The sequence below is a fragment of the Chiloscyllium punctatum genome, chromosome 45, assembly GCF_047496795.1.
Source record: "Chiloscyllium punctatum isolate Juve2018m chromosome 45, sChiPun1.3, whole genome shotgun sequence".
In the NCBI taxonomy this organism is placed as follows: domain Eukaryota; kingdom Metazoa; phylum Chordata; class Chondrichthyes; order Orectolobiformes; family Hemiscylliidae; genus Chiloscyllium; species Chiloscyllium punctatum.
In genome coordinates, this window is record NC_092783.1 from 52,366,933 (window position 1) to 52,385,403 (window position 18,471).

Below are 18,471 nucleotides of genomic sequence, written 5' to 3' on the forward strand. Positions count from 1 at the left end.
TAACCCAGGTCAGTGTTTTGGGAACGCAGGTTCAAGTCCTCCCATGGCACCTGGTGGAATTGAAGTTTAGTTACTGAATCTGGAGAACGTTTCATGTTCCCACCTGACTCACTAATGTCCTTGAGATAAGGAAATCTGCCATCATTATCTGGTCTTATCCACATGTGATTCCACACTCACAGTTACGTAGTTGACTCTCATCTCCCCTCAGAAATGGCCTCTTTTAGGGCATTGAGAGATGGATAACAAATGCTGGTTCTGTGAGTGACTGTCAAATCCCATGAAAAGGGAGGGAAGAAAAAAATATAATTATGCAAAGGACTTGAGTAAACCTTTGGAAATTCACTTTCATCCACTGAGATTATGAATGTTGTAAAATTGCTGGAGGAATGTCTTAATTAACTTCATTTTCCAATTGCTTTCAGTGATGTCTTCCGTACAAAGAAACAGCTGAACAATTTCCAAGATATGTTGGAGAACATTTTTATTCCCGTCTTTGAAGCAACAATTAATCCTCGCAATCACCCAGAGCTTCACTTGTTTCTTCAGCATGTGAGTATATCAAATATAATTCAAGTGGGAATGACCCATGCTTGGATAAGTGCAGCTCCAACAACACTTAAGAAGCTGGAGAAAACTGCCCATTTGATTGGCATCACATGCACAAACACAGATTCTGCCCACCCATGAACACTCAGTAACATAGGTGCCATCTACAAGACACATTGCAGAAATTCAACAGGGTTCTATAGGCAGCACCTTTCAGATCCACAATAACTGTCTATAAGGACAAGGGCAGCACTATAACTGCAAGTTCCCCTCCAAGTTCACCATCCTGAATTGGAAATATTATTACATTTCTTCAGTGTTGCTAGGTCCAAATCCTGGAATTCTCCCTAATGGCATAGTGGATCTACCTAAACCAAATGGACTGCAGTGATTCAAGATGGCAACATATCACCACCACCTGAAGGGTAGCCAGGGACGGGCAATAAGGGCTGATCCTGGTAGTCATGCTTACATTCTGAGTTACCTTTCTTTTAAAGAGTACCTGCAGTTTAGGAGCTATAGCTTGTGCCCCTTGACAGTTATTGAGGTAGGAATTAAAATACAGAATTTGAATTTCTGTCACTGAGACTATGCATTACATTTGTTAATTGAAAGTGTTAAGCTGTGGCACACTCTCTCAAAAAAATGTTAATGTTACTTCAGTTTGAGTTGTGAGGTAACATATTATAATTGTTTAATCTATAATTGTTCAGGCATTTTTTTCTTCTTGGTGTTTGATTATACAGTAATCCCCTGGTACCCGCAGGGGATAACGTTCCAAGACCTACCGCGGAAGTCCGAAACCACAGATAGTCACAATCCCATTCATTTAAATGGGAAACTTACCTTCATGGCAGCCCTCTGGTCCCTGATTCTGGAATGTTCCCTGCAATATGTTGGGGCCATGGTAAACCGCAGATACCGGACCCGTCGGCCTGTATTTCCTTCTTAAGAATGAAGTATACAGCATTCTGTTCAGAGAGAAACATAAGTGATTCAGATAACAACAGCTGCCTAGATAATGGAGTGAAGTGCAGGCAAGATTCAACTGACCTGAACATCTATCAATGGAGAAATTACATGTCTTTACTGTGCCCTTCATAGAAACTATTACTTTGCCAAATTTAAAATGTTTGACTTCTAATTTCTCTACTCCATATGTCACATCTTATCAGACAAACGGAATTCAAGCACTTCTGCTGCTTTTGTGTTAACAGTTTTGATGTGCCCAAGGGCAACTATTGATACAATTTCTAAATCTCTCTCATTATGGAGCCTTGACATTATCTTGGTACATTCTCCTGTGGCTATGTCCATGATCGAGAAATTAAAGGATAAGTTCATAGACATAAACTGTCTTATCATGTGCTGGAGAACTCCCTATTTTAATAACTTTTAAGGAGAATAACATGGAAGAATATGTGTAATGAATGGAGTTCTCTGATTTTGTAGGTTGTGGGTTTTGATAGTGTCGATGATGAATCCAAACCAGAACATCACATCTTTAATGCAGACAGCCCATTACCTGTGAACTGGACAGAAGATGATAACCCACCATATGCCTATTACCTTTACTATATGTATGCTAACATGACGGTTCTGAATCATCTTCGCAAGTATGAGCTTGATTCCAAATTATTTTATTGTTGATGTTTAAGTGTCTCAAAACAAACAGAATAATCTTTCAAGCATTCTTCCATATTAATTATAATACGTTTCTTAGTAGAAACAAGATTGGTGATGGATATTCTTGTTGTCGTGCAGATTGACTCACTTTGCATTGAATCCTGAACAATATCTTTTCTCCTCTTGCATGTTGACCCCACATGTCTAAAAAGAATAGCAAGATTCACCTCATTTATGAAAACTGTACTGAAATATGGGTCAGGATATTCCCATTTTTGGACTAAGTCTGAAAGGGGAGAAATCTGTTGCCTGCAAAGGGCAAAAAACCCACTGGATCATCTGGCCTTCAGATATCCTGTTGGCTGCCATGGACCAGGAAGTCCAAGCTGCCAAAGGGTGCTGCCCAACCAGGGCAGAACTCAGCAATGTCACAGAGGAGGCTACGACTGCTGCCAGGGCAACATGCCCCAAACTCCTGGACTGAAGGTATGCCCAAAGAAAAGGTTAGTGGTAGTTTTGGGACAGGTGTCTCTGTATTTCAGGGTCATGGGGAGAGGGAGAGCTGGGACGCAGTTTAGTGTGGGTTGAGATTCACTCCCCCACCCGTTAACTTTGTGGAGTTCAGTCCTTCCCAGCCAGAACATAAAGGAAGGCAGGTGGCACAATTTAGATCCACCACCATTCTGCCAAATTAAGTTCAATTCCCATCTCCAGATCTGGACAATTGCACCCATAGAATTTTCTCGCAAATACCCAACCTTGATAAAACGTGCATTTTCTACCTGACAGAATAAATCAATGTGCTTTGATGTTTGTATAAGGGAAAAGGAAATCATTTCATGCTGTGTTTTTGATAGCATTTTACCTTAAAATCAGTTTCCTCTGCATCAACAGATATGAAACTGTAAACAGATCTTGATTTATAGCTTCTGTTTGAATCAATAGTTACCTTTACCTGTGAAAGTTAAAAGCATTTAAGCTTTTTTTCAGTAGAGATTGATATTTTGCATCTCAAGCTTAGTTGTACAAGATATGCTGTTCCTCAGTTATCAGTCACCTCTTCCACTGATAATTGCTGCATTGTGGCGACCTGTGTGTATATTAACCCTGTTTCTACAGTTATGTTCTCTAAACATTGATAGGAGTAGGGTAGCAGCAATATTTGTGGATTTGCAGAGTTTTACAGTGCACAAATGGGCCATTTCAGCCCTGTAGCTCTATGCTAATGTATCTGCTCTCGATCATTTACTCCCTTGCCCCGTTCTGCCATTCAATTAGATTTGGCTAATATGTAACTCAACTCTATATATGCCCACCTTTGTTTGATAGCCTTTAATACCTTTGCATTAATAAAAATCTATCAATCTCAATTTTAAAATTAATTATTGGTCAGCATTCATTATGTTTCTGGAAAATATTCCAAAGTTTTACCAATCGTGTGTAAGTATTCCTTAATTTCATTTCCAAAAGCTCCAATACTGATGCTTTTCCAGTGTCTCTATGATCATAGACGTTTTACCCACATAAATAGTTATTTCTCTCAACCCATTCTGATGTCCTTAATCCCTTGAGAACTTTGATTGCTTAATTTTCTAACTTTTCTGGTTTTGTAGTTGTTCCTTATAACTTAATCATTTGAAGTCTGAAAATTGTTCTAATTTTCATACTGTACTTTTTTCAAGGCTAGCATATAATCTTCCTAATTCAAGACATTAAGACTGCTCACAATACTCCAGATATGTCCTAATGAGGGCTTAGTATGCCTGAGATATGACTTCTACCTTCTCAGCCTTACATTATCTCACCCTATGAACGATCTTCCTGCTCATCTTTCTCTCATGTGCTTACAGTTGGACATACAAATTAGGAGCAAAAGTAGGCCAGTCTACTTCACCAATCAATAAAATTGTGGTTGGTCTAATTGTGGCCTGAACGGCACATTCCTGCATGTCCCTGAAAATCATGGACTCCCTCCTTATCTGCCTTACTAAAACATAATCAGTAATCCCAGTAAATCTTTTCTGGGGAAAAGAATTCTAAAAGCTATAAAGGCTCTCAATCCTCCATAGGGAAAAAAATTCCTCCTGCTCTGAGCTAACTTGATTACATTACCTACAGTGTGGAAACAAGCCCTTCGGCCCAACCAGTCTACACCGACCCTCCGAAGAGTAACCCACCCAGACCCACTTCCCTCTGACTAATGCACCTAAGATTACATGCAATTTACCATGGCCAATTCACTTGACCTGCACATCTTTGGACTGTGGGAGGAAACCGGAGCACCTGGAGAAAACCCACGCAGACACTGGGAGAATGTTCAAACTCCACACACAATCGCCCGTGGCTGGGATCGAACCTGGGACCCTGGTGCTGTGAGGCAGCAGTGCTAACCACTGAGCCACCGTGCCACCCCCAAAAGGAAGCACCTTATTTTGAAATGGTTTTCCTAAGTAGAGAAGGAGCAACTTGAACTTACCTAACTGTTCTTCAAAGGCAGCTGATTCCAAATCTTAGATTTTTTAACTGCAAAGTTTTAATGAGTTGTTCAATAAGTAAAGTGGAGAAGTTCATTCGAGCTAAGCGGTGATTATTATTGCTATTTCTGTTTTTCCAGGAAGAGGGGATTCAATACGTTTGTCTTGCGACCACATTGTGGAGAGGCTGGTCCTATCCACCACCTCATATCTGGATTCATGCTTTCTCAGAATATTTCCCATGGTCTTCTGCTTCGAAAGGTATGAATCATAGCATTATACAGAGGCCCTTTGACCCATTTGAGTCTGCACTGACAAGAAACTGTTGTAAGTTGTATGAGTCCCACTTTCTACCACTTGGCCCACAACCTTGAATGTTTCATTTCAATTACTTCCTAAGATGTAAGGCATTCGGCCTCAACTACCCTCCTTGGCAGTGCATTCCAGATTCCCGTTACCTTCTGGGTGAAAATATTTTTCCTTCAAATCCCATCTAAACGTCCTACCTTTCACCTTAAATATGCCTCTTTGTTATTGACCATTCAACTAAAGGGTACACCTGCTTCCTGTCCACCCTGTCCATGCTCCTCATAATCGTATACACCTCTGTCAGGCCCCCTCTCGGCTTTCTCTACTCGTTTAACACTCTTCCAATGTCCTGTGGCTCCATGCAGAGATTTGCCCCTTGGTCACTAATGAGCTCTACTTTTCCCCTGGTTAACCTCTTTCCCCTTAATTGACTTATAGAATATCTTGGGATTCTACCTAATTTTACCCACCAGTGTTTTTTCATGTTCCTAATTTCCTGTCCTAATTGCTTTCTTAAGTTAATTCTTGTACTTTCTGTATTCCACTTGGGCCCTTGTTGATTTGCTCCCTTTGTACCTCTCTTTTTTTTTCCCTTCTTATCCTATCCTGAATATTGCTGAACAAGTAGTGTTTTCTGGGCTTGTCATTTCTACATTTCACCCAAAATGGAACATGTTGGACCTGTACTTTGGCCAATATTATTTTGAATGTCTCCCAATGTTTTGCTGTGGAATAACCCAGAAGTAGCTATTCCCAGTCTACTTTGCCCAGATCCTGCTTATTTTAATAAAATCTGCCTTCCCTCAATCCAAAGTCTTTTTTTGTCAGGCCATCTTTTTCCTTTTTCATGACAAACTTAAAATGTACAGAGTTATGATTGCTATCACAAAAACACTTCCCAAAAGACATGATATTTAATCTACATGGCTTGGTTTTATAAGATGCCTTCTCTAAGTGCAAGATAAACAGGCATATTGTAGAGGCTGACAAACGTTGATTAACAACCGAATCCCCTTTTACAACTTAATTTGGTAATGTGGTCAAGTCTGTGCCCAGCATTATCTTATACAACATATGATGTTGGGAATGCGCCACATGCAAAGGTTGTGTAAAGCAATGTGTTAGAGTATCCTCATGTTATGCACCTATTCAGACTTGAAAATGTCCTCCTGATGTTATTCTTATCTGTGCATTAAGTTGCTCTGCCTTTTCATTCATTACAATTTGTATAATTGGTCATAGTGCCTCTGCTTAATTAAAGTATCCTATAAATCCAACCAGACAGTGCTGGATGCAAACAAGTAGACACTGAAGTGATATCCTCTTTGGAAATCCAGCAGATATCTATCTAGGCTGAGTTGCTATATATGTTCTTGGCTAAATGCCGGAGACAAATAAAACTGCAGATGCTGGAAGCAAGCCAGCCAGAATCAGGAGGTGGAGAAGTCAGCATTTTGGGTGTAATCCTTCTTCAGTACTGTTGGTCTTCTAGCCTCCTGCCTGTCTATGTTGGCCATTTTAGCATGGTGCCATGTTGAGGATGTCTGTACTGACAGGAGAGAAGGATTAACGTAGGAATTAAATAGACTGAAAAAATAACTCTGAGAAAGTGATGCGAGAGAGTCAGAGTTGAAACGTGTGGCGCTGGAAAAGGACAACAGTTCAGGCAGCATTCGAGGAGTAGGAGAGTGTTTGAAAAAACACGTTCAAAATCATTTTGTCCATTTGTTATGGTAAATGTTTTATTTTTCTTGGATTTATTTTTTCTTGGACTTCTCTCACCTCTTCGTTTTATGATGCAATAGTAGAGTCTCAGTCACATAGAAAAGTGAATCATGAGTTGATCTTGCAAATATCATCAATAGTTTACATCATTTCAGTAAAATAAGGAACAAAAGATTTCCTAAAATATGTATAATTGTTAATAATTAATATTGTGGTATAAACTGAATTCATTTTAGATTATGTACTGCAGTATACAAAGCTAAAAATACAATATTGAGGCTATTGTAATTTGAAAATATTTGATAAAAAGAAACTGGTGACAGAATTGTTTAGGATATTGTACCTTCATCTGCAAGATGTGGATTTGAATCAAAACATAAATAAACAGTTCCTCTATTGGCTGTGAATTGTATTTTGCTAGTTAGGTTAGATCAAAGCTAACTGCAGTTGAGAGTGTGGTGCTGGAAAAGCACAGCAGGTCAGGCAGCATTCAAGGAACAGGAGAATCAACATTTTGGGCATAAGCTGTTGCATTTTGCTACAGATTAGCACACCCCTTCGGTGTGAAAATACAAGTGAATGGTTGAGCAGTGAATAGTTACTGCTTTTATCATTTGAGTTGACCTATACTCTGTAACTTTCCTATGCTGTCTCTCACTACTAGAGAAGAGCTTGATGTGCCAGGCAATCAGTAAGAACTTAATTCTTAGAGCTTTAATTTCCCTAAAAATGTGCTCATGTGGAAAATGTGAAGCTGATGTTTTTTGAATTTATCACATATGTTGGTGTGTTTTGAAATGTTTGTTGCTTGATTTGCAGGCTCCAGTACTGCAGTATTTGTACTACCTGGATCAGATTGGAATTGCAATGTCCCCGCTAAGCAACAATAGTCTCTTCCTGAGTTATCATAGAAACCCACTGCCAGAGTACCTTTCCCGAGGACTAATGGTATCTCTCTCAACTGATGATCCTCTGCAGTTTCACTTTACCAAGGTAAGGTGACCTATTGATTGATTTGCGCATAAATCAATGTTGAGAATGAAATATTCATGGCCATTCTTGTTAAAGAAATGTCATCACTAAAAGTTGTAATTTTAAAGTTAAAAGTCTAGTTCCCACGAGACTTTAAAAGAGTGAGAGGTGACTTGATCAGGGAATAAGATGTTGAATACTTAGGTAAGATGGATGTGGAAAGGATGTTTCCTGTTGCGAGTCAGACTCGACCGAGGGAGCACTAGTTTAAAATTAGGGGTCTCTCTTTTAGGACCGTGATGAGGTTAAATATTTTCAGAGGATTGTGCAACTTTGGAACTCTGCCTAAAAGGTGCGAGACCCTAGGTCATTGAATATTTTTAAGACAGAGGTAGATGACTTCTTGTCAGACAAGGGAATCAAAAATTATTTGGGTAAATGTAAAGGACATGGAAGATCTAGAATGTAGGGAAATAGATGGTGACATCTTGAAAAATGTCCATATTACAGAGGAGGAAGTGTTGGATGTCTTGAAATGATTAAAGGTGGATAAATCCCCAGGACCTGATCAGGTGTAACCTGGAACTCTGGGAAACTAGGGAAGTGATTGCTGGGCCTCTTGCTGAGATATTTGTATCATCGATAATCGCAAGTGAGGTGCCGGAAGACTGGAGATTGGCTAACGTGGTGCCACTATTTAAGAAAGATGATAAGGACAAGCCAGGGAACTATAGAACAGTAAGGCTGACGTGGGTGGTGGGCAAGTTGTTGGAGGGAATCCTGAGGGACAGGATGTGCATGTATTTGGAAAGGCAAGGATTGATTAGGGATAGTCAACGTGGCTTTGTACGTGGGAAATCATGTCTCACAAACTTGGTTGAGTTTTTTGAAGAAGTAACAGAGGATTGATGAGGCAGAGTGGTAGACGTGATCTGTATGGACTTTAGTAAGGTGTTTGACAAGGTTCCCCATGGGAGACTGATTAGCAAGGTTAGATCTCATAGAATACAGGGAGAACTAGCCATTTGGATACAGAACTGGCACAAAGGTAGAAGCCAGAGGGTGGTGATGGAGGTTGTTTTTCAGAGTGGAGGTCTGTGATCAGTGGAGTGCCACAAGGATCGGTGCTGGTCCACTACTTTTTCATCATTTATATAAATGATTTAGATGTGAGCTGAAGAAGTAAAGTTAGTAAGTTTGCAGATGACACCAAAATTGGAGGTCACAACAGGACCTTGATCAGCTGAGCCAATGGGCTGAGGAGTGGCAAATGGAGTTTAATTTAGGTAAATGCAAGGTGCTGCATTTTGGGAAAGTAAAACTTAGCAGGACTTATACGCTTAATGGTAAGGTCTTAGGGAGTGTTGCTGGACAAGGAGACCTTGGAGTGAAGGTTCATAACTCCTTGAAATTGGAGTCACAGGTAGATAGGAGAGTGAAGAAGGTGTTTGGCATGCTTTCCTTTATTGGACAGAGTATTGAGTGCAGGAATTGGGAGGTCATATTGTGGCTGTGCAGGACATTAGTTAGGCCACTGTTGGGATATTACATGCAATTCTAGTCTCCTTCCTATCGGAAGGATGTTGTGAAACTTGAAAGGGTTCAGAAAAGATTTACAAGGATGTTGCCAGGGTTGGAGTATTTGAGCTATAGGGAGGGGTTGAACAGGCTGGGGCTGTTTTCCCTGGAGCTTTGGTGGCTAAGGGGTGACTTTATAGAGGCTTACAAAATCATGAGGGGCATGGATAGGGAAAATAGACCAGGTCTTTTCCCTGGGGTGGGGGAGTCCAGAACGAAAGGGCATAGATTTAGGGTGAGGAGGGAAAGATATAAAAGAGACCTAAGGGGCAATGTTTTCACACAGAGGGTGGGGCATGTATGGAATGGACTGCCAGAGGGACTGGTAGAGAATAGTACAATTGTAACATTTAAAAGGCATCTGGATTGGTATATGAATAGGAAGGGTTTGGAGGGATATGGGCCGGCTGCTGCCAGGTGGAATTAGATTAGGTTGGGCTATTTGGTCGGCATGGACAGTTTGGACTGAAGGGTCTGTTTCCATGCTATACATCTCTGACTCTAAATGAGAATGTGAAATTTTGAAACAGTGATTTGTCAAGATCTTGTTGAATGGCAGAGCTAGCTAGAGGGGCTGAATGGTCTATTTTTGCTCCTGCTTCTTATGTTGGTAATTGAAAGCGAAAGACAAATCACAAAGCTATTAAAAGCCATGGAGGTATGCTTGTGTTTAAAAACTTGATCTGGGAAAGTAGGTCATGCATTTACTCTAACTGAATGAGATTTGACTGACCTGTCATTTTGTTTCCATCAACTCATGATAAATTTGTCAATGGACTGGAATTGTTGAGTATTTTGAGTTTAGATTTATAAGTATTAAATCCTGTATACATAATTGAAATTTTTCAGTGACAAGAATCTATTTAGTTTCATCCAGTTTCCAGTGTAAGCATTCAGAATTAAACCGTCATTTTAAATTCCATTTTAAAAATTGCTTTGCTTGTTTTTAGCTCTGGATTAGTTTAATATCTGCATCCATGATAAATGACCCAGTATAAGTCACCCAACATCTATTTCTCACTAATGTACAGTATGTGTGTGTCTTGATGTAAATCATGAAGTCAACGTTTCCCACAGGTATAAATTAACTGTGCCTGCAAGTTGCCTTAATATAGCGAACAAGCTAAAGGAACTAGGATATAGGAATCAGTCTTAGAAATACAGCATGGAAGACTGACCCATGACATTGTTTTGGCAATTTTTGATCTGTTTTGTACATTGCAGATTTGTTGCAGTCATTCTAATCTTAATTTTTCCATGCTTTCCTCAGGAACCACTAATGGAAGAATACAGCATTGCCGCCCAAGTGTGGAAATTGAGTTCCTGTGATATGTGTGAGCTCGCACGGAACAGTGTGTTAATGAGTGGTTTCTCTTACAAGGTGACTGGAATAATGTTGGATTTAAACATATTAGGATTTTGCAGCAGCACCTTGGCTGTGCTCAACTGGGTATCAGGGAGTGTTATTCTCCTCTGAGTCAGAAGCTTTGGACTGAAACTCAACCTGAGCATAAAATCCAGGTTAACAAATCGGCACAGAGGGTGTAACATGTCAGACTGAGATCCCATCTGCCCTCTTGGGGAAAACATAATAGGTTCCAGGGCACTGCTTTGAAGATCAGGAGACATATACCTGGTGACCTATACAATATGTACCATTCTGCCAACATCTTAGAAATAGATTGGATGAAATTTTCCAGTTTCATTGTCAGACCAAACCTACAACTGAAATCTGCATTCTGTGAAAGTGCTGACATGTAAACCTATTAGGGAATTGTCTGGGATGTTTAAACTTCTAGTGGGCAATTTCTCCCTTCTTCACCCTCAACCCTCCAAAACCCTATATGAATGTTTCCAACTCTACATTATAATCAAATACTTAGAACGGATCCACTGTTCTTGCCTATATAGTTACCCAGGAAATATTAGACAGATTAACACATGAGTAACTACACATCTGCTCTCCAACAACACCCCCTCTTCCGCCCCTCCTGACCAAGGCTGACAAACCCCTCCAAGTAACTGACCTGACTTCCTACCTCCAGTGTTAAATACCACTTCACCAACCTGCCAGCTCACTCATTCACTCACTAATGTTAAGACTGGGCTTTTAAAATTTCCATAAGTTAGTGACTGATGTTGAAAAAAAAGGCATGCCTGTCTTCCCAACTGTGCCCACACAATTCCCCAGAGACGGGGCTTTGATTTACTCTGAAAGCTGTATGGGAAACCCTGAAGAAAAATGTACAGCAGCATAGTGTAGGAGATCTTCTGAGTACAATGGAAAGCCAAACTTTATTGCTGCTGTTGGTGCTGCTGCTTGGAAGATCTGGACCACTATCTGTTTATTAAAACATGGCTTTATTTGGGATATTATGCACCAATTAGCTGCCACATTTCCTGCATTGATTATTAAGTGCTTTGGGATGTTGTGAGCTTGTGAAAGGTGATGTGAACAGGGCTAAATCCTTTTTGTTTCTTTTTCTGGGGGAAAAAAAATCCACAGTATTATCATCACAGCATCTGGATGATGAACATTTTTTAAGATCAGCTAGACATGACATTGTCACAACAGCACGTTTTAAGTACAGACATGTTAAAGCATTCACAATCCAGTCTTGCAGCAAGACTGGATGGGTTGGCAGCAATGGTGCAGCCCGTGTTTCAGTTCGGCATGTGATCCGGCAGTTCCCAATGTCATTGGTATACATTGAACATTTCTGCAAGTCTGATATGAGTGGATATATATTCAGACCCTCCCACGTGTGTACAGTCAAAACTAAATAAACATTAAGTACTGGAGCAAATCACTTTCCTGCTGGTCCTCCAATCTAAAACAGCTTGCTTTTGTTCAAGATCTTTTGAACTAGAAAATGTCCCAAGGGCCTTCCAAAGTACAAACCACAAAGGAACAAATATAGGAAGAAATTTCAGAACCAATACAAATTTGAATCCTGAGTTACAGGTCTTTTAGTCAGGCTGCTGTGGAGTAAAAGCCACTTCAACCCCTGCCAAAGCCCTATTCATTATATCCAAAGTTTAGATTATAACAGTGAGGATTGGCTTGTGCTGTGATTTTACAGGTTTAGGACTGAGTTGAGGAGGAAACTCATCACTCGAAGGGTTGTGAATCTGTGGAATTTCCTGCCAAGTGAAGCAATCGAGGCTACCTCACTAAATGTTTTTAAGGCAAGATACATTTTTGAAGAGTAATGCATTAGGGTTATGGTGGGCGGTCAGGTAAGTGGAGCTGAATCCACAAAAAGATCAGCCATGATCTTATTGAATAGCAGAACTGACTCAATGGGCCAGATGTTCTACTCCTGTTGGTGTTTCTTATGTTGTAAAATGCAAGTTCTGAGGTTTGGCCAAGTATTTCTTGAATTGTTTTAAGAGCAATAGATAACACTTCATCTGGAGACCTTCTTGTAATTAGGGTAAGAACAACTCTGTGGTATAGAGGCAGTATCTCTGCCTCCAGAGCAAGAGACCGGGTTCATGTCACAACTGAATGAGAGGTATGTAATAGCATCTATGAACAGGTTGATTAGAAAAAATCGATTCAATTTAAAAAAAAGAACAACTCTGCCACAGGGTGGTAGTTAAAAGGAAAAAATCTTTTTAAAGTTTTGTTGGTTGAAAAGTCATTCAGTTGTGTGCAATAGCACTTTGGAGTATGAAAAAGAAACAAAGAACTTTATTTCAAAGTATGAGAATTAATTTAGGTTTAAAATAGATATGCCTAAATATTTGTTAAAAATCTCCAAATGCTGGAATTCTGAAATCAAAATATGATGCTCGTCCTCCTCTCTCAGGATGAATAACAAGTGGCTGGCAGGCTGTCCTTTTTCTTAAGGTACTGTACAAAGAAGGCGTGCATTTGTTGTTGAACAGCCATATTCCACTCTGCAATAAGGTGTTCAGAGCAGAATGGTTCTGCAAAAAGTACAAGTCATCAGTCAGTCCCTTTGTTCCATCCCAAAATGATTGAATTAGACAACGGTCTTTGAGAATCTTCAATTGTTGCTTGTTTCCCACAGCAGGTTTGGGACTGTAATGTTCTTCCTGTTCCAGGTAGTGTTAAAGATGAGTCACTTCCTGTTGAAGTGGAGCAAGGGGGAATTTTGAGATGGAGGCAAGGGATGGGCAGAGAACAGATCCCTTTGCTGAACTTCAGAGAAGTACTTTCACACTGCAATTGTTGTAATGTTAATTTTGAGAACATTCTGGAGTAATTGTTCCACTGAGCTCAGCCAGTAATTCTAGTTATAACTTAAATAAGCGTAGAGCATGACCTTAAATGGGGAGATAGATTGAAGAGAAATTGCACCATCTCACCCTTCAATCTAATTTGGATTGTTTGAACTTTAACTACCTTCACATTCTAAAGAGGTATTCCATAAGTAAGCAGTGGACCATTATCTTAGATACTCCTACACAACTCAACCTTATTGTGCAGTGAAAGTAGGCAAGTTGTAATATATTTGCAACTATATGAGAGCTGTTTACTTCACAAAATATTTGTTTTAGCTATATTTGTTTCTAATTAGTAATTGACCTGCAATGTGGTGAATGAAATTGTTTCCTTGTTGTGACAATTGTAGCTTAATCATTGGAGCTTTATTAATTTTCACATCTGAGATATCTTCTCAGATGATATATGCAACTGGTTAATTGCTGCTTCTTTCCTCTGTTTATTTACCTTTTTGTAAATGCCAGATGTATTCTGACTTAACAATTTTCTCAGGAAGCAATTCAAGGGTGCATGGAAATTTAGTTGAAGATAGCTTCCTGAAGGAAGTTATTCAATTCACGTAGACCAAATATGTTCCCTTTGAGGAAGGAAAATGCATTACATTGGAAAGTCTGAACATGCATTTTGAAAAACCTTGAATGCAATCAATGTTTCTTCTCCATCAGTTTTTTTTCTTAAAAGTAGTTAAGTTGGACAAAATAAAGGAATTGACCGTAGCACTGATCTTGAATATTCCTGACCATAATAGCTGTGTTGTGACTTGGCAAGTATTATTGGACTGTAAATATTTTGAGCTGATGTGTTCAGAAACAAATGAATAAAGGCATGTGATGTTGGCTTCCCTGCATAGCAAACTGAGACCTGCTATTTTATGTGTATAAATAAATTGAAACATGGCATTCTAGTCAAGTTAATAAGCTTGGGAAGAATAACTGTCCATGTTTCACCAATTTAGGGAGAGTAGGTTTGACTGTCTTCTCATGCCTATGTCTGTTGTAGATTAATCGATAACTAACCGTGGTATTCAGTCTTTGTCATTGTATTGTATCAGGATGATAGAAGACAAACCAAATTGTGCCTTAACTCATTTTTAAAAATCTGGCAATTCCTTTGATTTTATGCTGTATTGCCAAAGTTTTACATGAAAGAAAGATTCTATATATGTACAGGGGAACTTCGATTATCTGAACGAGATGGGCTATTTCATTCAGATAATTGATTATTCGGTTAATTGATTTAAATGCCTTTCCTCTGGGGCTGGGAGTTTTTAAAGTCTGCTCCTCATTCAGGAGACTGCAGCAGCACAAAGTGTGCGAGACCCCACCCCCAACACTGCCCCCTTCCCCAACCCTGTCCAACACCTCCCCCCGCACCCCCAACACTGCCCATCACACCCCACCCCACCCTGTCCAACACCACCTCCCACCCCCAATCTCACCCAACACTGCTCACCCCCGGTCCCCAAAACCGCCCCCCGCCACCCACCAATGCCTCCATGCGTCCCCTACAACTCCCACCTGCCCCCGCCGCCGCCCCCCCAACCCCCCACCAATCTCATCCAGCACTGCCCCCGCCCCTCTCTGGGGCAGTTGGACTGGACACCAACAACAAGACTTCTGCTGCTGCTGCCTTTGTGGGACAAGTCTCCAAATAGCGCACACACACACACACACACACACACACAACGTTTTACTGCAACTCTTTGACAGGTTCCACCTCTGCACTCTACAGGACAGTGTTGGTCAGATTATCTGGGGAAGGGAGGTTTAGGGAAAACCCCTCTGTAGAACTCCAGGGAAAATGCAAGAGAGAGAGGGCAGGAGGTCAGTCATTTGGAGATGGTGCCTATTTAATCACTGTAAACAAAAGAAGCAATCACTGTTGGAAACACGTCTTTGACGTAAAGTTTCTATCAAGACCTGGAGATCTCCTTCGGATGATCCGATTTTTGGATAATTGGTATTCGGATAATCGAGGTTCCTCTGTAGTGCCTTTCAGAACCATTGGATGTCTCGGTATGCGTGACAGCCAATTAAGTACTTTTAAAGTGTAGTCAATGTTGTAATATAGAAAGCATGGTGGTCAGTAACACAAAACAAACAGCAACATGATGATAATCAGAAATTCTGTAGATACTTAGATTATGTGACAAACGCTGGACAGAGCACGGTTAGTAACTCCTCCTCTTTGATAGAGATCCGTATAATCTTTTACTTCTATTTGAGGTGTCCCAGCCAAAGGTTACCACTAGTAACAAAGCAGCATTTCCTCATTACTGCACTGCAATGTTATGTATTGACTTTTATCTTCAAGTCTACACTTTCTGACTGTGAGGCCCAAGTTATCTTTAGATTCCACAATACTATTGGAAGAAGTATAAAGTGTTAGTGTCCTGGCAAATATTAATCAATAAAAATCTTACAGATTCACTGTAAAATTTTCCTATTGCTTTAAAGAACCTCCTAGCAACTTCACTCCCTTTCTAACAGGAGTTAGAAGTTCAGGTTCAGATGGACTACAGGGATACAAGAACGTGGCTCAATGCCATTTTCTCGTGCAATTAGGGTTGGAGAACAAACGTTGACTTGGCCGGCAACACTCTGATCCCATGGAAGAATAAAAATCTTGCATCAACAAGTAATGTGTTGGCTGTAAATTGCTTTGCAGTGACTTTAGAATGTGAAAGACACTATATACACTAACTTTTTAAATTGTTCTTCATAAAGTTGGGATGTTGAAATATAGTATTTTAAGTTTAAATTGAACTTTAAACAGATTTAACTTTGTAATGGGAAATTTACAACATGCAGTCAAAAAGAGGAAAACCGACAGTCACATTAATCGGTACATAATGTTTGTGTGAACATGTGACCTATTCCACTCGATACTTAGTAACTGGAGATGTGAATGTCCTTGATAATAGAAATACAATGTATCGCCACTTGTTTTCTTGTTTAGACCTTGTTTTATTTCTTCTAATGTTTTCTTTTTTGTGTGATTCATTTTAGTCATATTGAAAATTGAAGCTCCAACTAGAACAATATTTTGTTTTATTTTGACTATTCAATTGGTAAATTGATTTTACTGTGTGCTACAAGATGAGAAAATGCTGCTTAGTGTTTTGTTCAATGCTTTCTATGTTTGTTTGGAATCTTGTGGGCACGTATTCTTGTTTATGAATCAGGCCATGTAGATTGTTTTAAGTCCATGGACCAACATACAGTTGAGCGAGAGTCAATATAATTTCCTTAGTGCAACAATTGTTGTCAAGATTAATGGGTTTCTACATTTAAAACAAAATTGTGTATGTAATTATCAGCGAAAAGAACTGCGGGCTTTTCAAATAACCTGTTAATTCTCAGTACGTTCTCATTGCTTTCTGTTTGAAAGTAGCAAAGCTTTCGATGGTGTTAAATGTGTAAAAACATTAAAAATGGATGAGACTGAGATGATAATTTAATGTCCTATGACTCTAAATAGCTTTGGATATTTATTCTCCATTCACCTTCAAATTCTATATGACACTGCTGTGGTTTGATAACATACAACATGACTTAGGGACTCGAGATAACAGTTGTCAACAAGTTTTTTTTTTAATGTTCTTGCTGAGGCTTTTTAAGTAAAATATCATATATATTCGAGTAATAGTCGATCTCATGTAAAAGTTGATCCCCTGTTTTTGGCCAAATAAACTGGAATTTTCAAAATATCTCGTGTAAAAGTCAACCCTAATTTTTCACAGATAACAAATCAACATTTGAGTCAGTGTGCTGGCTGTTGTGTTCCAGTGGGTTTTCAGAATTACCATAATTCATTGTAGTTTCTTTCTATATTCGTTTAGAGATCAGTTGGGCTTCTGCTAATGATATGATATGAATTTTGGGCATGAATTTCAGCCCCCCAAAAATAGTATCCATGTAATAGTCGGCCCTATAAATTTAACGTTAAAACGTAGTCGGTAAAATTTGACTATTACTCGAGCATATATGGGGTATGTAGGAAGTGAGGCATTCCATGTTGTTAATAAAGCAATAATTTTAATAGTAGCCTAATGTGACTTCAGTTTTATGTCAGTGTCAAGAGTATGGTGCTTGAAAAGCACAGCAGGCCAGGCAGCATCCGTGGAGCAGGAGAATCAAAGTTTTGGGCAAAAGCCCTTCATCAGGAAGGGCATTCCTGATGAAGGGCTTATGTCCAAAATGTCAATTCTCCTGCTCCTCTGATGCTGCTGCCCTGCTGCGCTTTTCCAGCATCGTACTCTCAACTCTGATCTCCAGCATCTGCAGTCCTCACTGTCTCCTTCAGTTTTATGTCAGCTGACCACAGAGTGAGATAGATGGCAGATACAGAGAAATCTCTTTTCATATATCTATTTTAAAGTGGAAAGGATTTGTGTGCTTAGAAGAATGGTTTTCTTTGTTTAGTTTAGAAATATTTTACCAAGAATACAGAGGCTGATGTCACTGATGCAGAATGATGCCCATTTAAATTTGTCACTGTAGTGCACTGGACTTGATATAAGGAAGGTTGGGATGGGAGAAGTGAAACTATATTGTTTTTGGAGACAAGGGTCATGGCTGGGATTATTTTAGTTCCTTGGACCTATTTCAAATTAATTTTGAGAGCTTCCAGCTCAGAAGACCCATCCAAGTGGCAGCAGTAAGGAGAAATAAAACATTGTTTTTTAATGAAGCAGAAAATTAATCTATTGGTGCTCACTTTTACTTCAGCAATTTCTACAGAGCACAACTGGTTTCTGACTCTTTGCGTCCCAAATAAAGAAGGTTTGCCATTTCTGAAAATGGTTGTCTCTTCAGTGTTGCTGTGGATCTGACCAAAGTTGCAAACATTTGAATTAGGCACATATGGGCATCTAAATGCAATAGCTTCAGCATTTTAAAAAAAAGATAACTCTGTTCCTGTAAAGCAGTTGCTTCCTTTCACACAACTCTACAATTTTTTTGCAACAGTTTTTATTTCTCA

At 39.5% G+C, this 18,471-nt stretch overlaps 1 protein-coding gene across 4 annotated transcripts in view; it reads left to right on the plus strand.

Moving 5' to 3' along the window:
* The window catches only part of LOC140467429 (AMP deaminase 2-like), a 180,585-nt gene that overhangs the window by 151,157 nt on the left and 10,957 nt on the right, over positions 1 to 18,471 (plus strand). For all 4 annotated transcript variants that reach the window (XR_011955456.1, XM_072563781.1, XM_072563780.1 and 1 more), the window contains exons 13-17: positions 426 to 552; positions 2,002 to 2,165; positions 4,790 to 4,910; positions 7,503 to 7,676; positions 10,504 to 10,614. Coding sequence is in view for 3 of the 4 variants with exons in the window: in XM_072563781.1 (XP_072419882.1) it covers positions 426 to 552; positions 2,002 to 2,165; positions 4,790 to 4,910; positions 7,503 to 7,676; positions 10,504 to 10,614 (697 nt within the window). In the remaining variant the exon portion in view is untranslated. The remainder of the gene's footprint in view (positions 1 to 425; positions 553 to 2,001; positions 2,166 to 4,789; positions 4,911 to 7,502; positions 7,677 to 10,503; positions 10,615 to 18,471) is intronic.